This window comes from Aedes albopictus, chromosome 1 (genome assembly GCF_035046485.1).
Source record: "Aedes albopictus strain Foshan chromosome 1, AalbF5, whole genome shotgun sequence".
NCBI lineage: Eukaryota > Metazoa > Arthropoda > Insecta > Diptera > Culicidae > Aedes > Aedes albopictus.
This window is the reverse complement of record NC_085136.1, coordinates 71,870,454-71,895,453: the sequence shown is the minus strand read 5'-3', so window position 1 is coordinate 71,895,453 and position 25,000 is coordinate 71,870,454. Positions and strand designations below refer to the sequence as shown.

The window sequence follows — 25,000 nt, the reverse complement described above, 5'->3', positions numbered from 1 at the left end:
TTTGTGGAAGCTTGGACAATTTCAAACTAAATCTTGGACAGTTTCTTGCCGAAACTTGGTTAGCTTACAGCGGAAGCTTGAACAGCTTCCACGGAAGCTTCCACTGCTATTTGCACCAGCTTTGACGTCATTTGCGAGAATTTGAACAGTATCTTGCGGAAGGTTCGACAGCTTTCTGTGGAAATTTAGGCAACTGGTAACGGAAGCTCAAACAGGAAAGCCGAACAGGGAACAAGAAAGCCAGGACAGCTACTTGGGGAAGCTGGGACTGCTTCTTACGGACAGCTTGTTTCAGAAACTTGTTCGCTTCTTCCAACAGCTTACAGTCGATGCTTTCAACAGATGTTCCATGTTTACTTAATAAACATTCAGTTAAACACGTTTTTAAATAGTTTCTTGAGCAATCAAAGATCACTTCCCGGTCGGAGCTCACCCAAGATGCCTGTTTCCTACGAGTCCGTCATTCTTCTCACACTATCGATTCTTCTGACAAGATCTCACCCTCTGCCAGAAGAAACTGCAAGCGACGCGTCCAGCAAGTGTACCCTAAGCGAAGAAGACCTCGGCAACCTCAAAAGCGCCATCTTCAGTGCAGCGAATGCCAAGACATCGGATGACCTTATACTGTCCAACGAAACCCTATTGGCTTGTCCCATCTTGGCGAACTTCAGCGAAATGCTGAAAACCGTGGCCACCGACATGGAGGTGTTGAAGACCCAGGGCATCTCCAACGCGGAGGTCGAACTGCTGCGGGAGTCCTTCGAAGAGAAGCTTAACGAACTCGCCAAGAACAAGGACATCTTCGAACGGCAAGCCGACCAGGAAGCCTCCAAGACCGAAGGCTCAATGGTCGAGAAGATCAACCGGCTACAGCTCCAGATGGCCAGACTGCAGGAGGAGATCGAGCAACAGACCAAGCAGATGTACGCCGACATGATCGAGTACGTGTTCCAGCGGTTGAAGACGAACGACACGGAAGCTTAGACATCTTCTTTCTAAAACGTGGACAGCTTATTGTAACAGCTTGAGCAGGTTTCTGTGGAAGCGTGGACAACTTCTTGCGGAAGCTTCGACAGTCTTCTGTGGAAGCTGGAACAGTGGAAGCTTGTTGCGCAAACTTGAGCAGCTCCGTGCAGATGCTTGGACAGCTTCTTGTGGAAGCTTGAACAGCTTCTTGAACGCTTACTTGCCTGAACTTGGACGTCTTTTTAGGAAAAAAAAACTAGAAAAGCAGAGGCTGGACAGTTTCTTGCGGAAGCTGAACAGTATCTTGCGGAAGTCAGCCAGCTTCTTGTGCAAGCTCGGACAGCTTCTTGTGGAAACTTGGGAAACTTTCTGCGATAGTTCGTACAGCTCCTACGGAGCTTTGTACAGCATTTAGTGGAAGCTGAACAGCTACTTGCGTAAGCTCGGATAGTTTTTTGTGGAAGCTTGGACAATTTCAAACGAAATTTTGGACAGTTTCTTGCAGAAGCTTAGTTAGATTACTGTGGAAGCTTGAACAGCTTCTACGGAAGCTTCCACTGCTATTTGCACCAGCTTTGACGTCATTTGCGAGAATTTGAACAGTATCTTGCGGATCGTCGTCGAGCTTTCTGTGGTAATTTAGGCAACTGGTAACGGAAGCTCGAACAAGAAAGCCAGGACAGCTACTTGGGGAAGCTTGGACTGCTTCTTACGGACAGCTTGTTTCGGAAACTTGTTCGCTTTTTCTAACAGCTAACAGTCGATGCTTTCAACAGATGTTTCATGTATACTTAGTCATGAATTGCGAAAACTGATTGCACTACTCGATAAACATTCAGTTGAGCACGTTTTTAAATATGTGCTTGATCAATCAAAGATCACTTTTCGGTCAGAGCTCACCCAAGATGCCTGTTTCCTACGATTTCGTCATTCTTCTCGCACTATTCATTGTTCTGGCAAGATCTCACCCTCTGCCAGAAGAAACTGCAGGCGACGCGTCCAACAAGTGTACCCTAAGCGAAGAAGACCTCAGCAACCTCAAAAGCGCCATCTACAGTGCAGCCAGTGCCAAGTCATCGGAGACCGCCATACTCTCCAACGACACTCTAACCGCGTGTCCCATGCTGTCGAACTTCACCGAAATGCTGAAAACCGTGGCCACCGACATGGAGGTATTGAAGACCCAGGGCGTCTCCAACGCCGAAGTCGAACTGCTGCGGGAATCCTTCGAAGAAAAACTCAACGAGCTCGCCAAGAACAAGGACATTTTTGAGCGGCAGGCCGGCCAGGAAGCCTCCAAGACCGAAGGCGCAATGGTCGAGAAGATCAACCAGCTGCAGCTCCAGATGACCAAACTGCAGGAGGAGATCGAGCAACAGACCAAGCAGATGTACGCCGACATGATCGAGTACGTGTTCCAGCGGTTGAAGACGAACGACACGGACGCGATCGACAGCTACGCGCAGATCTTGTTCAAAGCCAAGATGCACGATCTGTTCATGAAGCTGAAAACCGATCGCTGGGTGCTATGGAATATGCTGAACTACGTGGAGCAGAAGAAGGACAAGTTGGTCGGTAAACGAGTGCTGAACACGGTCATCAATCAGGTAATCAGCCTGAACCGCAGCAATCCGGACGAGCTGGAGATCGGGAAGCACTCGCTGGTGAATTTGCTGTGCTGGACGTCAACCGCCAAAACGGTTTACGGAGCGGTGCAGGAGGATCAGAAGATGTTTTATTTGACGAAGCTGTATTTCCCGGCGGAGAAAGGCTGCACGGAGTGTAAGGACGTGACGAGCCGAACGTTGTGTAGCAATACGTACCCGAAATCCATCGCGAAAGCTTACGGGTAAGGGGTTGAGGCTTTGAGTGAGAGTTTGATAAGTCGTACTCTTTACAGTTGAATGGAAACGTTAGCAAATCAAGCAGTGCTCAACACTTTGTTTTACTTCATTTGAGAAACCCCCTTTGTTTTTAGGAAACATCCTCAAAAAACAATACAAACATCATTGCGGAAGCTTGGGAAACTTCTGACACGTAAGCTCGGAAGCTTCTTGCGAGTGCCTGGAAGACTTCTTGTAGAAACTTGAAACGTTCCTTGCGGAAGTTTTGAATGCTTCTTGCAATAGCTTAGCAGAATGCTTACGGAAGATTAGAAACCTTCTTCCAAAAGCCTGAACAATTTCTAGTAGAAGTTTGAACAGTTGCTTAAGGAAGGTTCGACAGCTTGTTATGAAAGCCTGGACAGTTTCATGTAAAGCGTGGGCTGGTTTGTGAAAGCTCGGATGGTTTCTTGTGGATTCTTGGACAGCTTCATGCCTAAATTTGGGCAGTTTCTAGCGAAAGCTTGGACCGCTTCCCGTGGAAGCTTGAACAGCTTCCCGTGGAAGCTTGAACAACTTCCTGTGGAAGCTTGAACAGCTTCCTGTGGAAGCTTGAACAGCTTCCTGTAGAAGCTTGGACAGCTTCCTGTGGAAGCTTGAACAGCTTCCTGTGGAAGCTTGAACAGCTTCCTGTGGAAGCTTGAACAGTTTCCTGTGGAAGCTTGAACAGCTTCCTGTGGAAGCTTGAACAGCTTCCTGTGGAAGCTTGAACAGCTTCCTGTAGAAGCTTGGACAGCTTCCTGTGGAAGCTTAGACAGCTTCCTGTGGAAGCTTGGACAGCTTCCTGTGGAAGCTTGGACAACTTCCTGTGGAAGCTTGGACAGCTTCCTGTGGAAGCTTGAACAGCTTCCTGTGGAAGCGTGAACAGCTTCCTGTGGAAGCGTGAACAGCTTCCTGTAGAAGCGTGAACAGCTTCCTGTGGAAGCGTGAACAGCTTCTTGTAGAAGCTTGGACAGCTTCTTGTGGAAGCTTGGACAGCTTCCCGTGGAAGTTTGAACAGCTTACCTTGGAAGCTTGAACAGCTTCCCGTGGAAGCTTGAACAGCTTCCCGTAAAAGCTTGAACAGCTTCTGTGGAAGCTAAAGTAGCTTTTAGGGAAGCTAGAATAGCTTGTAGTAGGAGCTTAGACCGCTTCTTGTGGAAGCATGGACAGCTTCTTGCCGAAGCCTGAACAACATCTTGGAAGCTTGGGCAGTTTTTTGTGGACGTTAAGGTGGAGTGTGGATAGCTTCTTATGGAAGCTTGAACCGCTTCTTATGGAAGCGTGAACAGCTTCTTGTGGAAGCTTGAACAGCTTCTTTCGGAAGCTTGTACAGAAACAACTACAGCGCTAATATGGACAGTTCATTGTAGAAGCTAAGCCGAATTCTGGTGGAAGCTTAGATAGTTTCTAACAGAAGCTTGGACAGTATCTTGACGAAGCTTAGACAGCTTCTTAAGGAGGCTTTTTGCGAACGCTTGAACAGCTTCTTGCGAACGCTTGAACAGCTTCTTGCTAGAAAGCTTGAACAGCTTCTTTTGGAAGCTCGAACAGCTTCTTCTGGAAGCTTGAACAGTTTTTTACTGAAGCTTGAACGGCTACACGCTAGAACATCATTCTGTAAGTGAATGAATACATTCTGTGTGGAATTGAATTGAAAGGAAACCTGTTTACGATCGATTTGTAATGACGGCAGCTTCCACCTGCACAAACTTCACCATAAACAAACAAAGAACACTTGCTGCACCGGAGTATAAGTGTTCAGTCGACCTGACGATACCGTCGTTAGTTCTAGTCGTCCATTCACAATGAAGACTCCTCTTCCAATAGCCATTCTCCTGGCAGCCCTAATTTCAGGAGTTCATCTAAACCCAACCCCAAAGTCGTGCACCGTCAGCGAGGAAGATCTCACCACGATTAGAAACGCCATCCAGAAAGCCTCCAGAGCATCCCTGGACGATGTAAACCTAGACGAAGACCTCATTGCCAAATGCCCGCTGCTCGAAACCGTCTTCGCCAGTCTGAAGTCGGTGGCCTCGGAGATTACCACGCTAAAAGAAACCGGGATCAGCGAGGAACAGGTCGACGAACTGAAGCAATCCTACGAGCAGCAGGTCAACGAAATCGTCAAAAGTCGGGACATTTTCGAGAAGCAATCCGGTGGTGACGTGATGAAAGAGCAAGGTGCCATGATCAACCGGGTGACAGAACTTCAGGTCCAGGTCGCACAGCTGCAGCTGCAGATCGTCGAGCAAACCACACGCATGTACGAGGACATGGCCGAGCTGATATTCCAACGTTTGGCGATGAACAGCACGGACAGTATCCGGAACTACACGGCGCACATGATGGAGCAGAAGCTGCACACGCTGATGACCAAGCTGGAGACGAACTATCGGATCTTCCTGGGGGCGTTGCGATACCTGGATCACCTGGGCGATCAACCACTGATCGATAAGGTGTTCGACGGGATTTTGGCGCGACTGGATGAGATGACGCTGGAGACTAATAAGGAACGGGAGAACGGGAAGTACGTGCTGGTGAATCTACTGTGCTGGACGGTGAACAACCGGTTTCTGACGGAGAAGTACCGGAAGAAGCAGCTGGAGTTGTTCCGGATTGCGCTGAAGTTCTATCCGAAGACGGGCAATAAGGAGGCGAACGAGGCGGACATACGGGGTCGACAGTATTGCGACGCTATGTTCCCGGTGAACGTGATCACGTGGTTCGCGGTTTCCAGGGCCGCGGAGGTTGGGGCTTAGGGGAGAGAATCTGTGAGTTTCGTGGCTCTGGACATTGTAGAATCCATACTAGAAGAAAATAAATCGACCAGCTTTCTTTCTCCGAAAATAAAAAGCCAGCCTACATTAGTCTTCCGTATTTTACTACTATGATACTTCAACTTTCGAGGTTACATATTGTTAGTCTGTTCCTCGACTTCCTATTGCAATTTGTACATTACGAGCTGAAGGTTAACGGCAGCCTTCGAGATATCCTGACTGCCGAAGTTGCGCTTCTTGACGATTTCCTTCAGTTTCGTCTTTTACGACTGCCTCTGCAGCTTCGCGTTGAAAACTCCTTCACTTTTCAAAACTCTTTCATAACAGATGACAACGGATTACAGAATCTTTCTGAAGTTCTTCAACGCGAAATACGGCTTCCGTAGACAAAGTGGTGCGATTCGGTAACTGGATGATCTAGAGGTTTAAGAGGCCATTCACATCTGGGAAAGAACTGTCTGAGGAATTGGCTAAGAGACAAACACGCAGAGCTTCTGGACACGATGGAAAGCAGCGCTGGTCTCCTCTCTTTGGAAGGTTGACGTCAACTGAATGATGATCGATACAGGTCAGGCTCAACGGTAGATCAGCAGTGTGTGGAAAGACATCAATCAATGTACCTAGTAAACATGAAACACCTGTTGCAATATACCTAGCAAACACTGTATACGGTAAACAAGATCCACCTTATTGCCTAACATATCTATGCAGAACCACAGCTGCTAGTCAATATTCTGCGTTTCCAATAAGAGCTGATTGACTGGATTGAAACTTCTCTACAAGTTCTGTAAAGGCGTAAAGCGTCCGAAAGATTCAAGTCTAAACACCGAAAATCAGTATCTCACATTTGAATGACTGTACTCTTCCTTGTTACTCCAAAATACGCAGAATGTGAAAATACCGGTCCGTAATATCTAGGGTTTATTTGATGCTCATTAACCAATACGTACAGACCATCTTACAGTTCAAAAGTTTCCAGCTTCCAAATCCAGCTTACCCATAGCTAGTCTTTCCAAGCTCTTCCCGTTATCGTAGTCAGTGGAAAGCTTTCTCTGCACGGCTTCCGACCTTCTATTTCTCTCTCGGTTTTGGCCTTATCGTCCCGTTCCGGGTAGAACTTCTCCGAAAGCTGGAACAACTTCTTCTCGTGCCGCTTATACGAGTCATTCAGGAAATCATTGTTCACCGTCCAGCAAAGCAGTGTGGTCAGATCGTAGCGGCCGATGTTCCTCTCGTGGGCATCTTTGACATCCAGTTTGTCTAGACGCGTCAGAATGGCGTCGAATACACCGGCGATGAGTTCCACATCCTTGGTTTCGTTGACGTATTTCAGTGTGTTGATGTACAGACGATTGATCTTGGGTTTCTCCTTGCTCGACGGCTCCTTTTCCGATGTTGGATTTTGAAGAAACGCCTTGGAAACGTACAGAAGCAGTATCACAACGGAAAGAGACTGACGTAGAGTAAGCATCGTTGAAGAATGACAAGCTGGACTATGATCGAATGAATTGTCCAAGACGGGCTTTTCTAGAGGGACGACATCTGTATTAGTACAGTTGTTGATCAAAACTCATTAATATTGAGACCGGGATTTGACTGTGTGTACACTTGTTAAAGTGTCACTCATGTTGACCAATCTGTTGCCTTGGAAGAAGATATATGATCTACGGGTAAGGAAGAAACTGCTGAAAACTGTTTAAAGAATTCTGGCAAAAGCTATTCAACGCTTCCATCAAGAAGCTGTTTAACGCTTCTGACTGGGAGCTCTCCAACGACTCTGACAGGAAGCTGTTCAACATTTCTGATAGAACGCTGTTCAACACTTCTGGCAGGAAGCTGTTCAACGCTACTAGCAGCAGGATGTTAAACGCTTCTGGAAGAAAGGTGTACAACGCTTCTATCGAAAAGCTGCTCAACGTTTCTGGCTGGAAGCTGTTCAACACTTCTGTGAGGAAGCTGTCCAACGCTTCTACCAATAAGCTGCTCAACGCTTCTATAAATAAGCTGTTCAACGCTTCTGACAGGAAGCTGTTCAATACTTCTGACAGGAAGCTGTTCAATACTTCTGATAGGAAGCTGTACAACGCTTCTGACAGGAAGCTGTTCAACGCTTAAGGCAGAAAAATGTTCAACGCTTCTGACAAGAAGCTGTTCAATGCTTCTCATAGGAAGCTGTGCAACACTTCTATCAAGAAGCCGAACAACGTTTCTGACATGAAGCTGTTTAATACTTCTATCAAGAAGCTATTGAACGTTTCTGACAAGAAGCTGCTCAACGCTTCTGACAGGAAGCTGTTCAACGTTTCAAGTAGGAAGCTGTTCAACGTTTCTAGTAGGAAGCTGTTCAATGCTTCTCTCAAGAAGCTGATCAACGCTTCTCTCAAGAAGCTGTTCGACGCTTCTGACAAGAAGTTGTTTACCGCTTTTATCAAGAAGCTACTCAAAATTTTGACAGAAAGCTATTGAACGCTTCTGGTAGGAAGCAGCTCAACACTTCTATCAGAAAGCTGTTAAACGCTTTTTATAGGAAGCTGTGCAACACTTCTATCGGGTATAAGACCCTTATTGGTGGTGCGACGAGGTGCGATGACGGCTTCGTCCCGAAGAAACAGACCCGGAAGGGCCGAACGCTTGGCAGCTGGTGGCGTGGATGGTGGACACCGGCGGTGACTGGCGAGGATGGCGCCGACCGCGACCGGGAAAAGGCCGTGGTTTCAGACTCACGTGGTGTGCCGGCTTCGTCTCAAGGAAACGGACCCGGGAGGACCGGGCGCTAGGCAACTGGCTTGAGAAGGCCACAACGGACCGGCAGATGGCTTGGTGAGACACGTGGAAGCACTTCCGGGTAGGTCCGTATCGGAGACCGACAAATGCGGGGATTTCTGACCCGCGCGCGATGAGGGTTACTTCGACCCGAAGAACCCGGCTCTTGAGGACCGGACGCTGGGTTACTCGCGCCGGTCTGCTTCTACAGGGCCACAACGATCCCTGCGAATGGTAACTGGTGAACCGGGTGCTTGAGGGGGCACGTGGAATCCGTGCTTGGGCGGCCAGGCGCTGGCGACTGACAATGGCTACCCGGTGTCGCCCGATAACCAGCACGATTCAGGGAACTTGCCGATCGGGCTGCCGAGTCTGCTGGTTTGGGGAATCTCACTGATGGTCCACTTCCACTCGCGATAGTGATCGGAGCAAAATCTCCCAGCGACACAATCGTAAAAAAAACTGGTCAATTTACTTGATCTTTCGTGCTTCGTAGCTGAATCTCAACTAACTCCCACTTTCATTTCGCACGTTCGGGAATCTCCTCTCGCCGATCTCGTATCTCCATCGTACCTCTATTTCCGCCCACACTCAATAGGAGTTCAGTGGAGGCTGCCACCCACCATACTTTGGCACCCATTTTTGCCATTCAGGCGCGATGCGCTTCACGGTCAACCCAGGCGTATAGATCTGATTTGACCGTTAAATATTTACGCTAACTGTATAAATATTTCCCTATTTTCCCGCACTCAACTATGGGTTTCTTCAACACTAATGTTACCCGCCGGTAACATATTCCCCCACTGGTCAGAGGAAAGAAAGCGTACAATAATTGGTTCTTTTCTTGTTCTAAAGACTAATCTGAATATTAAGTATATATAACGAACAGAACTCAACAAAACAAAACATCTCATATGAAAACTAGTGGCCACTATCAATACCCATGCAAATAACACAATAGAGATATTCTAGACGGAGTAATGCCTGCATTGGTTGTACAACTTCACATAATAGCAATATGAACACATATCTAGGAGCAACGATATCGGTTCGCCTCGCGAACTACAAACCGGATTGGGGCTCATCCAGTGGAGCCCTTTATCTATACAAAAAAAAAAAACAAACACTTCATCCGTACGTCTTTCACGCGACGGTAAATTATATCAGATTTCGGATCACGATACCGTACTGTGTCGACGCGCGTCGGGGGTTCGATCGTAACTGATCGAACTCTCCGATGATAGCAGTCGGTGGATTATAAAATGAGCACAAATTTAACACGAAAACAACCGTGAGAGAGATCTCGTAGTACGAAAGAAGGTGAGAGATACAGGTAGTATAATAAACCTATCATTTCATACTTGTTTGGTCACTCATGGTTCCGAGTGATCCTATAGTGTCCAAAGGGAATGAACTTTCGTACAGTTTCACCACGAAAGAATTATCTTGGGCTGAGCTGTTCATTGCCTTAGTTTATCGATGACTTTCGAATCCTAAGGATCAGAGCACGCGCGCGCGATTTAAAAAAAAAGTTGATTGATCGATCTTTTGAAAATCAAATTGTGGAAGTAAGCATGATAAGGAAAGCCTACGAAGTTAAACTACACTTCTATTACCCCGCGGAAAGTATGTAGAAGTTTAAAAGCTTGGTTTGAGGCTAAGGTATGCATGACTTTTCCCGTTTAATTGCTAAATTGTAATTCCGAACCTTTAGGTTTCAGAGACTCAGAACGGTCGATGACCTTTGATGACCTACTCAGCCTTTAACAAATTGGCCGGCCATATTCCTATGTTGCGGCCATCAGAGTCCTGCAGTTCGTATGACGACGAACCGTGTCGGGCGAGGACAGTACAAGGTATGAATTGACTTCCCAACTTAGCGCTGTAGAACTCCTGCGCATTTGAAAGTTTTAAGTTTTTCTTATAAACGGTTTGCCCAACCTCAAATGGTTTGGCCGGCTTTCGCGTTCTCAGATTGTATGTGTTCGTTGACTGAGCATGTGCCTTCATGAGATTTTTCCTCACTTGGGCAAATAACTTTGGGTTTTCTTCACGAATTCTGGCCAATCGGGCCTCGACGGTAGACTCGTCTTCATTTTCATACCTTTTGTGGTCCGCTCCATTGAGTACCACTTCCTCCCCTTTGGCGAATTTGAACGGGCTGTAACCCGTTGATGAATGAATGGTCGAATTTATTACTACTTCCACTTCCGGCAGCCGCGTGTCCCATTCACGCTGGTTTTCTCTTGCGTATGAACGAAGCGAAGTATTAATTGCACGGTTCACCCGTTCGACAGGGTTTGCCTGCGAATGGTATTTGGACGTGAACCAGTGGGTAATATTGTATCGGGCCAGCAGGGAATCGAACTCCTTCGAAGTGAAAGTAGTTGCGTTATCTGACAAGATAATCGATGGAACCGAATTCCTGAAGAACCATTGCCGAGTTAGCTCTAAGCAAAGTGTTTTGGAGCTAATTTTTGAAAAGGGATGCAATTGCACCCACTTACTAAACAAATCCATGGTCACTAGCACATACTGATTTCCCGCTTTGGAGCGCGGTAAAGGCCCAATGTAATCCAAAGCGATTATCTGCCATGGCCTAGACGGCACTCTCATATCCCCCATTGGAGGTGTGGTGGCGGAGTTTGCGGGTTTGATTTCTTTACAGACCTTGCATTTGTGTACGTAGGTACGGATTTGGCTGACCATTTTCGGCCAATAATACTGTTGGCGTACCTTAGCTAAGGTCTTTTCTGTACCAATGTGCATGAAATCATCATGGCAAGCTTTAATGATCGCGTGGCGAGACTCGGGACACGGAATTACCTTCCAGTCATACCGGTGGTCTGCCAAATCGTTGTTAAAAACGAATTTCATCAGTTGGCCATTACTGACACGAAAGTCAGGATAGTCATCTGGCCTATTTTCGATAGAGACTTTCAACTCATGGTACCAAGAGGAAGGGGTTTTAGCAGACACGGCCATCACGCTACGCGAGAGCGCATCGGGGACTACATTGTCCTTCCCCCTCCGGTGAACCACCGTCATATCGTACATTTGAAGGGACAAGCTCCAGCGGCTAAGCCGCGAGGAGGTTTTCCACTTGGTGCGCATAATGTACGTTAAGGCTGACGAATCTGTGACTAGCACAAAATGGCTCCCTTCTACGTAACCGCGGAAGTGTTCAATGGACAGTAACGCCGCGAGTCCCTCCTTCTCTGTCGCGTGATAGGCCCGTTCTTGGGTGGTCAGTTTCTTAGAGAAATATTCAATCACCCTCTCTTGACCATCCAGCTTTTGGGTGAGCACACCGGCGATAGCTTGATCGCTAGCGTCGGTATGGATAAAGAACTCCTGGTCAAAGTCAGGGCTTGTCAGTATTGGAGCCGTGATCAATTTTTCTTTGATCGCCTGGAATGCTTCTTCTGCTTCCGGCGTCCATCTCACAGTCTTCGTCTGCGATTTCAGAAGCTCCGTGAGAGGCGCAGTTATTCGGCTAAACTCGGGAATGAATCGCCGGTAGTAATTAGTCATTCCAATGAAGCGGCGCAATTTTGTGATGGTCGTTGGGCGACCGTATTCCACAATGGGCCTTATCTTCTCATGGTCAACTCGCAGACCTCGAGAAGAAAGTATGTACCCCAGGAATGGAATTTCTGCTAAACAGAAATGCGATTTTTCCAATTTAATGGAAAGATTGGCTTCTTGCAAGCGTCTCGCAACTTCCATGAGAAGCTGTACGTGCTCCTCGAACGTCTCTGATACTATGACGATGTCGTCCAAGTATACAAAGACGTTCGGTTCCAGTGCACCATGGCCCAACACTCGGTTCATCAAACGAGCCAGCGTAGCTGGACTGTTGATCAAACCGAATGGAAGGCGGGTGAACTGGAACTGGCCCGAGGCAGGCGGCCCAGTATTCGTCCAGGGTGCGGAAGGGGATAGGCATCACGTACAGTCCTCTCATTTAACTTGCGAGCGTCAAGACATAGTCGTATCGCCCCCGAAGCTTTCTTGATTGGCACGATATTAAGCGACCAATCCGAGTTCGATTCCTCGATGATTCCACGTTCGAGCAATCCATCGATTTCGGCAAATAAACCTTGTTGGATTTTTGGGGCGATCGGGTAAGGGTAAAGTCTTATGGGTTTGTTTGTTAGACACTCTTCTTTAAGCACAATCTTGTGCTCGCAAAGATGAGTAGTTTCGAGAGTGTCAGCCTCTGCAATTTTGAACAACCTTTTGACGTGTTCTAGTCTATCACGCTGGGCTGCTGTTAAAGCGGGCTGTGGAGTGTTCTGATCCGCTTCCATTTCTCCAGTTGCTGCCGAGATAGTAGCAACTGCCGGGTAAATTTGGAAGAGTCCCCAAAAATCCATCCCACAAATACAATCTTTTGTGAGCCTGGGGGCAACCAGAGTGGGCAAAACCCGTGTTTTTCCGTTAAAAGTGAACGGAATCAGAACCTCTCCTAACACTTCTAAGGGCGAACCGTCCGCTGTCTGTAACTCTACAGAATAAGCGGGCTGTTTGAGGCGAACATTGCGAAGTTTTTCGAAGATTGTGGAGTTTATAAATGTTAAATTGCTGCCACAATCGAGCAGAGCATTTACTGGCAAATCGTAGATTTTGATTTTTGCATGGGGACGATTATCGGTGCCAAGGTTCAAGGTAATTTTGTGAATTTGAGGAGGTTTCTCATCTTCTTCCATGCTATCTGATCTGCATTCGTAGAAACGATACAAATCCGGCAACCATGGTTCTGGTGAGGGCTCCACCGGCGCAACTGGAAGTCCCTGCGGCTTTAGGGCTTCCCCTTGAAGTTTTTTATGCAGTATGGGCAATTGTCTGATGTAAACCCCTTGAGGGCACACCTTCTACAAAATACCCTGCGATGGACCGGGCATTTCGCTAATTCGTGGTCATCCCCACAGTTGAAGCATTCAAACTCACTTGGCGGCCGATATTCTGATACAAGTTTTGCCAGGAAGCTCGGTTTGCCAACTGCTCGTTTTTGTTCGGTCGGGCGAACTTCGTTAGTTGTTCCTTTTCCCGAGAAATTTTTGTTCGGTGGATGCTTGTTGTCCCCTTTGGGGTTGTTGAAACTCGGTTTGCTGGACTTATTCGGGGTTTGATTACCAGCAACGTCGTTTTGCCGATTCCGGTTAGTGAAGGTCCGAGTGGCTGTAACGTTTCCATTACTGGCATTTATGGCACAGTTTTCTCGTTTGGCCGTACCAAATACTTTGGAAAAAGCCGAGAAATCTGTGGCATCAAGGTCCTTACCAATACCAATTAAATCTTGGAGCGTTGAAACCCGCCTACCCACCAACGCCTTCCGACCATCGTAGCGTAGATTGGTCTTCAGAACCTCCACTTTTTCAAGGTCCGACATGGGAGTGCTCATCGCTTGGAAGAGCTTACTCATTTGGAGATAGTATTGTTGAAAGGACTCCCCTTTCTGCTGGCGAGTCTGGTAAATTTTTGTTCGAAGAACTGAGTCTAAATCCGGATGCCGAAACTCTTTTCTCAGTTCCTCCGTAAAATGTGACCAATCTTGGAGTGAACCCTGGTTCCTTCTTGTAGAGTACCAGCCCAAGGCGGGTCCTTCAAGGAGATGAATCGCGGAGTCAAACAATTCGGCGTCACTGGCCCGCTCAGAAATGGCCAGCTGTCGGACGTGGGAAAGGAACTCATTCAGCTCCAATCCATGGTCGGTACCAGCATATTTCTTCATTTTCCACTGTGACACTGGCATCATTTTACGCGGGGGCACGGCCGGTGGTAGGACCGACGAATTCACCGGTGGAGGCACTTGTGGCCTCGTTGGTTGTGCCACGGGTTGTCTTACTGGCTGTGACGGCTGTGCTACCGTGGCAAGCGGTATATACGGGGCCGGTACTTGGGAAGGTTGAGTAGTCTGATCATCTCCCTGGTTTGTACCATTACCCCCCATCCAAAAGGGACTGAATGTAAAAGCATCGATTTTCCGACAAAACGACTCATTTTCATTGGCCGGGTTGGGAATTTGTCGTGGATATGGAATGCTACCCAGATTTGTGGTAGTTGGTAAGACAACGGGGGCTGTTCCCACGACATTTGTAGGGGAACTGCCGCTGACCGGAAGAGAAAATGGGTCATTATAATTCGCCGTTACTCTGGGCGCAGTCGACGAGCTAATGACATTGAAGTCAATCAGCGAAATGCTGCTCGCAGGCATTGGATTAGAAATTGCAGTGTGTGATGCTGCAGTAATGGCGACAGGCGGGATGCAATTGGCAGAAGAAGTTTGGCCAACCCCCGGAGTTTGCAGTGCTTCCTCTGCTAGGAAGGGATTTGTTCTATTGAGGGATGTTCGGGGAGCGGGTGTTGGTGGTTTTCGTACCTCCTCCCTTAGCCCAGTCAACTGATTTGAAAGCGCCTGAATAAGGCTTCCAATATCGGTCATCGCCGCTCTGAAGTCATCTTTGGTCACAAAATTCGACACATCGGGTTGCTTCGGGATCGCCCCAGTGGGTCTCGAACCACTAATCCGTGGTGGATTTCCCCCAGCCGCCTCATCTAGAAGCTCTTCTGAGTCAGAGCTGGACTCTCCGCCGGTAGTGAAAAACCGATCTTCGGTCCAGAAATACTCAGAGAACAGCTCGAGTACTCTGTTGAATTCTGCGTTACTATGGGTTTTGACGTCCCCCACAGCGTGGTTCTTGATTACCGCTAACCGATGGCCGAGATGCAATAGTCGAGATTTACAAAAACGGACCCTATCCACAGAGTTAGACCTCAAAACGCGTTCCAGCTGTGCAGAAATGTTCTTGCACGCTTCCAAATCCATTTCTGGATCCAAGTCATAATGGACAATGAATTCGTGCCCTTCTCTCTCCTCCTTCAAAATTTGTTTCAATCGACGACGACGCTTACAGCGTGATTCATCGTCCGCTATCAGTACATTTCGGAGAAGCAATTCATAGTCGAGCTCCCCTGGCTCGAGGTGGTCAACGCGCAAACTACGGTAAAGTGATCCAAAATCCGGACCAGATACGGAGCGGCGCGCCATTCTGAAGCAAAACGCGCAAAAATTTAACTCTACTTAGGCTTTTCAAACACCGATAGAAACCCGAAACCGGTACGTTGTTTGCGATTTCTCCTACACGATCGAAGCTTTGTATCACTCACTATGAAGATCAATAACCAATCGGCCTCACTATGTGGTTCAATTTGCCCACCGCGAATCAAGGAACAGTGCCACTAATTTTTCATAGAAAATGCGACCAGTGTGGGTATCTAAAGCAAAGTTTCAACTAACTGGAAAACTCCCCCAAACATGCAGAAGGAAAAAATATCCCAAGATATTTTTCCCCTCCTGAGAACCTTTTTATTTAACGTTGGGCGCCAGGTATAAGACCCTTATTTTTGGCCCCGGTACCTCTCGGCTCGGTTTCAGAGGGAAACCGGCCTAAAACCCCAGGCTGCTGGTCTAAGCCGGCGGCAGCCTCCGGAGTGTGCACTCACGGCCTCTTTTGGGACCGGGTCTCAGGGCAAACGGATGGAGGGAGAGCTTTCGGAGGCGGGAACCTAACTTTTAACACAGTACTTACGGTCAAACAGTTTATTGATTCCTCTGGGCGGGTTCCAGGATCTGGAGGTGGCGGCGTGGGCGATGGACAACGGCGGTGGCACAGAGGAAAGGCCGGGGGTTTCTGACCCACGGGTTGCGGCGGCTTCGTCCCGAAGAAACGGACCCGGGAGGGCCAGGTGCGACGTGGTGCGACGAGGTGCGATGACGGCTTCGTCCCGAAGAAACAGACCCGGAAGGGCCGAACGCTTGGCAGCTGGTGGCGTGGATGGTGGACACCGGCGGTGACTGGCGAGGATGGCGCCGACCGCGACCGGGAAAAGGCCGTGGTTTCAGACTCACGTGGTGTGCCGGCTTCGTCTCAAGGAAACGGACCCGGGAGGACCGGGCGCTAGGCAACTGGCTTGAGAAGGCCACAACGGACCGGCAGATGGCTTGGTGAGACACGTGGAAGCACTTCCGGGTAGGTCCGTATCGGAGACCGACAAATGCGGGGATTTCTGACCCGCGCGCGATGAGGGTTACTTCGACCCGAAGAACCCGGCTCTTGAGGACCGGACGCTGGGTTACTCGCGCCGGTCTGCTTCTACAGGGCCACAACGATCCCTGCGAATGGTAACTGGTGAACCGGGTGCTTGAGGGGGCACGTGGAATCCGTGCTTGGGCGGCCAGGCGCTGGCGACTGACAATGGCTACCCGGTGTCGCCCGATAACCAGCACGATTCAGGGAACTTGCCGATCGGGCTGCCGAGTCTGCTGGTTTGGGGAATCTCACTGATGGTCCACTTCCACTCGCGATAGTGATCGGAGCAAAATCTCCCAGCGACACAATCGTAAAAAAAACTGGTCAATTTACTTGATCTTTCGTGCTTCGTAGCTGAATCTCAACTAACTCCCACTTTCATTTCGCACGTTCGGGAATCTCCTCTCGCCGATCTCGTATCTCCATCGTACCTCTATTTCCGCCCACACTCAATAGGAGTTCAGTGGAGGCTGCCACCCACCATACTTTGGCACCCATTTTTGCCATTCAGGCGCGATGCGCTTCACGGTCAACCCAGGCGTATAGATCTGATTTGACCGTTAAATATTTACGCTAACTGTATAAATATTTCCCTATTTTCCCGCACTCAACTATGGGTTTCTTCAACACTAATGTTACCCGCCGGTAACACGGGAAGCAGTACAACGCTTCTATCAAGAAGCTGTTCAACGCTTCCGGTAAAAAGCTGTTCAGCGCTTCTAACAGGGGGCTGTTCAGCGCTTTTGACAGGAAACTGTTCAGCGTTTTTGACAGGAAGCAGTTCAACGATTCTGACCCGAAGCTGTGCAACTTTTGTATCTAGAAGCGTCTCAACGTTTATGATAGGAAACGGTTCATAGCTTATGGCAGGAATCTGAGAATTCCTCCAGGAATTTCTCTAGGAATTCCTCCGGGAACTCCCCCAGGAATTCTGTTGGGAACTCCTCCAGGAATTCCGTTGGGAATTCTTCTAGGAATTTCGTTGGAAATTCTTCGAGGAATTCCATTGGAAATTCTTCCCGGAATTCCATTGGGGATTCTTCCGGGAATTCCGTTGGGAATTCTCCCAGGAATTCCGTTGGGAATTCTTCCAAGAATTCCGATGGGAATTCTTCCACGAATTCAACCGGGGATTCCTCAACGAATTCCGTTGAGAATTCCTCCACGATTCCCGTTGGGAATTCATCCATAAATTCCTCCGGGGATTTCTCCGAGAATTCCAGCGGAAGTTCTTCCAGGAATTCCTCTAGAAATTCTTCTAAGAATTCCTCTGGAAATTCCTCCAGGAGTTCGTCTGGAAATTCTTCAGAAACTCCTCTAAAAATTCCTCCAGGACTTACTCTAGAAATTCCCCCAGGAATTCCCCATAGAAATTCCTTCAGGAATTCCTCTGGAAATTCCTTCAGGAATTCCTCAGGAAATTCCTTCACGAACTCCTCCAGAAATTCCATCAGGAATTCCTCTGGACATTCCTCCAGAAATTCCTCTGGAAATTCCTTCAGGAATTCCTCTGGACATTCCATCAGGAATTCCTCTGGAAATTTCTTCTGGAATTCCTCTGGAAATTCCTCCGCAAATGCCTTTAGGAATTCCTCTGGAAATTCCTCCAAGAATTCCTCTGGAAAATCTTCTAGGAAATCCTCTGGAAATTTCTCCAGGAATCCTCTGAAAATTCCTCCAGGAATTCCTCTGGAAATTCCTTCAGGAATCCCTCTGGAAATTCCTCCAGGAATTCCTCTGGAAATTCCTCCAGGAATTCCTCTGGAAATTGCTCCAGGAATTCCTCTGGAAATTCCTCAAGGAATTCCTCTGGAAATTGCTCCAGGAATTCCTCTGGAAATTCCTCCAGGAATTCCTGTAGAAATTCCCCCAGGAATTCCTCTGGAAATTCCCCCAGGAATTCCTCTGGAAATTCCCCCAGGAATTCCTCTGGAAATTCCTCCAGGGATTCCTCTAGAAATTCCTCCAGGAATTCCTCTGGAAATTCCTCCAGGAATTCCTGCAGGAATTCCTCTGGAAATTCCTCTGGAAATTCCTGCAGGAATTCCTCTGGAAATTCCTCCAGGAATTCCTCCGGAAATTCCTCCAGGAATTCCTCCGGAAATTCCTCCAGGAATTCCTCTGGAAATTCCTCCAGGAATTCCTCTGGAAATTCCTCCAGAAATTCCTCTGGGAATTCCTCCAGGAATTCCTCTGGAAATTCCTCCAGGAATTCCTCTGGAAATTCCTCCAGGAATTCCTCTGGAAATTCCTCCAGGAATTCCTCTGGAAATTCCTCCAGGAATTCCTCTGGAAATTCGTCCAGGAATTCCTCTGGAAATTCCTCCAGGAATTCCTCTGGAAATTCCTCCAGGAATTCCTCTGGAAATTCCTCCAGGAATTCCTCTGGAAATTCCTCCAGGAATTCCTCTGGAAATTCCTCCAGGAATTCCTCTGGAAATTCCTCCAGGAATTCCTCTGGAAATTCCTCCAGGAATTCCTCTGGAAATTCCTCCAGGAATTTCTCTGGAAATTCTTCCAGAAATTTCTCTGCAAATTCTTCCACGAATTTCTCTGGAAATTCCTCCAGGAATTCCTCTGGAAACTCCTCCACGAATTCCTCTGGAAATTCCTCTAGGAATTCCTCCGAAAATTTCCTCCAGGAATTCCTCCGGAAATTCCACCAGGAATTCCTCCGGAAATTCTTTTAGGAATTCCTCCGGAAATTCTTTCAGGAATTCTTCCGGAAATTCCTTCAGGAATTCCTCCTGAAATTCCTCCAAGAATTCATCAAGGAATTCCTCCAGAAATTCCTCCAGGTATTTCTCCAGAAATTCCTCCGGGAATTTTTCCTTCGGCAATTCTTCCAGGAATTCCTTCGATAATTCCTCCAGGAATTCCTTCGGCAATTCTTCCGGGAATTCCTCCGGAAATTCCTCCATGCATTTCTCTGGGATTCTTCAGAGAATTCCGGTAGTAGTTTCTATAAAAATACTTCCAACGATTCCACTGGGAGTTTCTACAGAGATTCCTCTGACATTTTATTGTACCCACTGAACTACATGGCGACCGTGACATAACAAAATAACAAAAAAACATAAAAATTATCGCTTTCTACAATAAATGACGCAGAGAAGTATAATACCTGCATTTGATTAAGAATGAGACGCCGGCTCAATGGTTTACGCAGCTTTACGGAGCCGCGATACAAAATCTTCTGGATTTTAAATACATCATCTCATATACCTTCCTATTGAGCTCATATGTATGTTTCGGATAACATTACATCTAAAGAAAACCATTACAAACTGAAAGCAAAACCCGAAATCCAAAAGCAACTACAGCTACAAATACCAAGCCAAGCGCGAGATTCCCAAAAAGCAGTCCATCTACCTTAAACCAGAGTGGGTGCGCGCCACATTTAGACTACAACTCGAGCTGGACGCGAAAACGGAGGTTCAACGCGACCATCCGAATCGAGTCGCCTGTTTGTAGTCGAAACGTGACACAAACCCCTCTAGAAAGCCTAGAATTTTGATTCAAATTTTGAAACTAAAAGCCACCGAAACAAAACGCTACGTTCGCATTTTGCAACAACCAAAAAAAAATGAAAATAAAAACCTAAGAAGCTTGTGTGTGTGTTGGTGAGAGAGAGATGTGAAAAATCAAGATCAGAAACGAAAAAACTATGGGAAAAAGAAAAAAAAACGTAAAAAATATAACATGACTTACGAAACAAGAAGAAACAGTAGTAGTAGTGGAACCACAAAAATCCTGCAAACGGTCGGTTCGGACCGGATCGGACCGAACCGGAACACGGTGGGTGGGTTGGTGTCGGAATGGATGTCCGTCCGGCCTTTCGGATTTCCTAGCGCAACGCCCGAGGAAACAATTCTGGTTCTGTGAGGGTGTGTGTGAGTGTGTTCGATTGGGTGGTGACGGACTATTAACAGAGGATGTTTGCGAAAAATCCTTCGAATGCAGGCTTTTGTCGTTTTTGTTTTCTGTCTCTCTAATCTAGTTATCCACTAGTTTGGTTACCCGCTCCGAACAACAGTTCGCTGATGTGACGCTCGACTCTTGGAGTTGATGATCCAAACAGAGAAGTAGGCGGCGGCGACTGTGCCTACTATGAAGGCGCACCGCTTGCTGGGATGAGTATTGTATGCGTGTGTTTGTATGTGCGCGATCACCGATAATATACTTTCAGCCGATTGATTTTGCTCCGATTGTTTTATTTTTACATATTGATTCATTTTATGTTTTTTAAGTGATTAAGCACATAAGTGTGGAAAATGTTAGTGGAAAACATGGAAATAGCAAACATGAGGGGTACGGTTTCATCCGTTCCAGTTCAGTGTGGTAGAACAAGTCAGTTTTAGAAACACACACACACACGAATGTGATCACAGTTTTGGAAACCAGGGATGCCAGATGTGAGGACATGTCTTCGATTTGGGGACTTTCGAACTACTTAGTTTTTGTAAAGGTATTCAAGTTACGTGTAAAGTTTTGAAGAAATATAAAATTTAATTTTAAGAACACATTTTCAGAAAAAAACGTTTTTTTTTATTTACTTTCGTGCAAATCTCCTTAAATATTTCTTGTGATCTTGTAGCAAATCCATGAAACCCACAAGGAAAATGCATGTTTTTAGAAATGATTTCAGAAAAAGCTCACGAAGTTTCCATTACAAACGCTTCTCTAAATAGAATTTCAAGAATCATGTTATTGAATAGAAAATCGGATTTCAGTCGGCATTTTTTCGACGGATTCTGTAAGACATACTTTCTGAATCTTCACTAAGAATCTGTCATTAGAAAATCCTTCAGAAATATCTCCAGGTGTTTCAGATTATTGTTTCTAAATTGGAAACTGTAGGCAAATCTTAAAGAAATTTGCTAAAAAATTCTAATTTTTTTTCAAAATTAAATCAGACACTTTCAATTGAAAAATTATAAATAATTTCACTTTAGGAAAACTTTTGAAATTCATTCCAACTAATTCTGCCGTGAGTTTCTAACGAATGTTGTCAAATCTTACATGATTTCTTTTTTTTTTGAATTTTAACAGTAGGAATTCCTCCGGAAGAATTAAACCAGAGTTTTTCAGGGAGTTTCTATAACAGTTCCTTCAGGAGTTCTGAGAGTTTCTCTAACAATGTCACTTCTTGTGAAATTCATTGGAGGGAAACTGCTACAGAAACTTTTCCAAGAGTTGAAAACCATCAGACATTTTCCTGATATTAGAATGGGTTTTTTTAGGAATATATCAGGGTAGCGTGCATTGGATTTTTCAAGAATTTCATCTGGAATTCTTTTCAGAGCTCCTTCAGAAGAACCTCAAAAAGTTCTTCGATATTGCCTTCAAGGAGTTCCTCATAGAGCACATATAAAACCTTCTCTAAAAGTTCCTCCAGGATGTCCTGAAATTCATCCAGGAGCTCTCTAAGGAATTGCTCCGGAAGTTATTTCAAAAGCTTCTGTAAGAATTCCTTCAGGAGTTTCACTGGAAATTTCTAGAGGATCTCATCATTCTGAATGTTCCAATTCTTCCAAAATATACTGCAGATATTTCTTAAGAAGTTTGATAATAGAATTCTAACATGGTTTCATTACAGTTTCAAATCAGGTTTGAAGCCAACATTCGCTCTTGACAACCATCATAAAACTCAAAATATTATTAGGGAGAGTCTCATCCCAGCTCGTGGAGCTCATACAAAGGCATCTCCAAGAGTTCCCCAGAAAGTACTGAAGTTCTTCCAGAAGGTCGCCTAGTTGATTGTCCAGGAACTCTCCAGGACTTTTTTGCAAAAGCTTTTTTGAGTCCCTTCAGGAGTTTCATTAGGAATTTCTAGAGGAGTACCTCCAGCAATTAATTTGAATGATCATGAATTCAGTGAATGGTCATGATTATCAGTAATAGGGTCCTAACATGGTTTTATAACAGTTTCAAATCAGATTTAAACCCAAAATTTACTCTTGATGACCGTCATAAAACTCAAAATGTTACTGCTCAAGCAACACACATGTTATATAAGAGTTACGGCAGCGCAAAATTTAGTTGTATAAAAGTTATTTTGACTTTATCGTAACATAACGTTAGAATAACGTTAAATTCATTTCTATACAACCAAAATTTGCGCTGTCGTTGCTCTTGACATGTGTGTTGCTTGGGTAGAGAGAGTCTCTCCTAATGGCATTTCCCATCCCAGCTCGTAGAGTGCATACAAAAGCTTCTCCAAAAGTTTCCCCAGATAGTCCTGAAGTTCTTCCAGAAGGTCGCCAAGATGGTTGTCCAGAAACTTTTCAAGGAAATCCTCCAGATTTATTTTTCCAAAAGATTTTCGAAGAGTCCCTTCAGGAGTTTCATTAGGAAGATCTAGAGGTTTTCCTCCAACAATTAATCTGAATGCTCCAGTTCTTCCTGTTACTGTTGAAATTCTTTGGAAGTTTTTTTTTTAGTAATAAAGTCTTAACATGGTTTTATCACAGTTTGTAATCAGATCTAAACCAAAAATTTTCACACTTGATGACCGTCATTAAACTCAGAATGTTAGAAAGGACAGGAGGTCGCTAAGATGGCCCTCCAGGAGTTCTCCAAGAAACTTCTCCAAGTTCTTCCAACATTTTAATGATTTCCAAACAAAATTTAAAAATTTTCCAAACAAAATTTGATTTTTTTTCTAGAAGAGTTATTCCACGCGTTTCATACGAAATTTCTAGAGTAGTAACTCCAGGAATTCCTCTAGATGTTCCAGAAATCTTCGGATAATTTTCAACTTTTATGCGTCAATTTGGCTTATATTATAAATATGGACTATCCACAAGCTATAAAATGATCCATGTAGGTGACGTTCATAAATTACGTCATGATTTGTAAAATTGTCGATTTTGGAAAATTTAATGAAATTTGATTTTTTTAAAGAAAATTAAGGATAAAATAACACTACATTTACAAATACAAACGATTTTTCGGTGAAAATTTTAGGTCAAAATTTTTTGTTGCCAAAATCGGTAAAAAATTGTTGCCAAAAACGGGTGTTGCCAAAATCGGTAAGAAACTGTATGTCCAAACCTAAATTCTTCGAGGAATTCCTGCAAAAACTCTCCATGTTGGATCTGTAATTCAGAAATTTACCAAGCAGATTGTAATCGTTCTCTTCTACCGATTCTAACCGTTGCTAAACTCTACAGTGCAACAGAATAAAGGAACATCTTTTATCCAAGACAGTATTCAAAACTCTTACTCGCTACATAGCGACCGTGACATAGCCAGAGTAACTCTTGAAGAAACTTTGAAAGGAACTCCTAGAAGGATTTCTGAATAAGCTCTGGGAAGAATAACGCTTGGAGACATTTATCTAATGAATACTAAAGGAGTTTACAGAAAAAAATCAATCCTAAAGAATTCCCTGCAGGAACTTTTGGAGCCACTATTCAAAACATCTGTCCACTGCATGGCGACCGTAACATTATGTATAGATAATATCGATAATCACTTACGAAAAAACTGCCAAACACAATTCTATAGAAAGTCGTGCGTGATTTGTTTTTTCAATGAAACTACAAAGGCATTTCTGCAAGAACTCATAGAAGAATTCATGAAAAAAGGAACTCCGAGGGAAACTCCTAGAGGAATCAACAAAGTAATGCTTAGAGATATTCCTCGGATAATTTCTGATCGAAGTCGCTACAGAAATCCTTGAATGAGTTTCTTATTTCTCTCTAAGATATGCTGAAGGAATTCCTCAAAAAATATAACCAAGAAGAATCCAAAAATTTTCTTTGGAAAATCTTTAGAGTAGTTTCTGAGAGATTTTTTTGAGACTTCCATACATCAATAACTGGATGAGCTGTGGGACTCCTAAAGGAATTCCTGCAGAACTTTTGGAGCGATTATTCAAAACTTCTGCTCACTACATGGCGACCGTATCATAACGTAAGGATAATTTTCAGAATAACTCTTGAAGAAACTTATAAAGGAAGTTATAAAGGAAGTCCTACACGACTTTATTTCATGAAATTTCAGAGGGATTTCTGTAAGGAACTCTTAGAAGAATTCTTAAAGAAATTTCGAGAGAAACTGCTTGAGGAAACGCCGAATACTCCAAAAATAACTTTTAAACAAAACCCTTGAGAAATTATTGAATAAGTTTCTAATTTCTAAAAGATATCCTAAAGGAATTCCTTAACAAGAAAAAAAAACTCAGCAGAATATCTACGGAAAATCTTTAGAAAATTTTGGATTTTCTGAAGCATCTCCTTTAATAATATCTGTAGGAAATCTTGGAGACATTCGTAAATCCTAAAAAGAAATTTTTGTAGAACTTATGGAGCCATTATTTTACAACCCCTACTCACTACATGACGACCGTTACATGCCATACCAAACCATACAGAAGATAATATTTCTCTAAAACATTCATCCAAGATTACTTTCAGAAATTCGTTTAGCCCTACAGGACGCGCGCTGTTGCAAAAAGTACAAGACTTCCAAGACTGCGTGGTTCAGTTTTAGGATCAAACAGGCGCGCGTCCTGAAAAATTAGCAG

At 45.3% G+C, this 25,000-nt stretch overlaps 4 protein-coding genes across 4 annotated transcripts; 3 read left to right on the top strand and 1 right to left on the bottom strand.

Moving 5' to 3' along the window:
* Positions 1-6: 6 nt before the first annotated feature.
* LOC115269099 (uncharacterized) lies at positions 7-1,007 on the top strand. Its single transcript, XM_029877484.2, has one exon. The coding sequence runs from the start codon at positions 343-345 to the stop codon at positions 982-984; it is 642 nt and encodes a 213-aa protein (XP_029733344.2). The 5' UTR covers positions 7-342; the 3' UTR covers positions 985-1,007.
* Positions 1,008-1,037: 30 nt separating this feature from the next.
* Positions 1,038-3,499, top strand: LOC115269052 (uncharacterized). The gene has a single exon (XM_062845331.1). It carries the CDS (start codon positions 1,824-1,826, stop codon positions 2,817-2,819), a length of 996 nt encoding a protein of 331 aa, XP_062701315.1. The 5' UTR covers positions 1,038-1,823; the 3' UTR covers positions 2,820-3,499.
* A 1,107-nt stretch (positions 3,500-4,606) lies between these two features.
* Positions 4,607-6,373, top strand: LOC109432606 (uncharacterized). The gene has a single exon (XM_019708961.3). It carries the CDS (start codon positions 4,637-4,639, stop codon positions 5,588-5,590), a length of 954 nt encoding a protein of 317 aa, XP_019564506.2. The 5' UTR covers positions 4,607-4,636; the 3' UTR covers positions 5,591-6,373.
* Positions 6,374-6,516: 143 nt separating this feature from the next.
* Positions 6,517-7,235, bottom strand: LOC134288604 (uncharacterized). Its single transcript, XM_062853936.1, has 2 exons — positions 7,232-7,235; positions 6,517-7,177 (listed from the first exon to the last, which is right to left on the bottom strand). The coding sequence occupies exons 1-2, from the start codon at positions 7,233-7,235 to the stop codon at positions 6,612-6,614; spliced, it is 570 nt and encodes a 189-aa protein (XP_062709920.1). The 3' UTR covers positions 6,517-6,611.
* Positions 7,236-25,000: the final 17,765 nt, after the last annotated feature.

Excerpts from the sequence above, each read along its gene's own strand:
- LOC115269099 (XM_029877484.2), top strand. The coding sequence starts at position 343 with ATGTTCCATGTTTACTTAATAAACATTCAGTTAAACACGTTTTTAAAT.
- LOC115269052 (XM_062845331.1), top strand. The coding sequence starts at position 1,824 with ATGTGCTTGATCAATCAAAGATCACTTTTCGGTCAGAGCTCACCCAAG.
- LOC109432606 (XM_019708961.3), top strand. The coding sequence starts at position 4,637 with ATGAAGACTCCTCTTCCAATAGCCATTCTCCTGGCAGCCCTAATTTCA.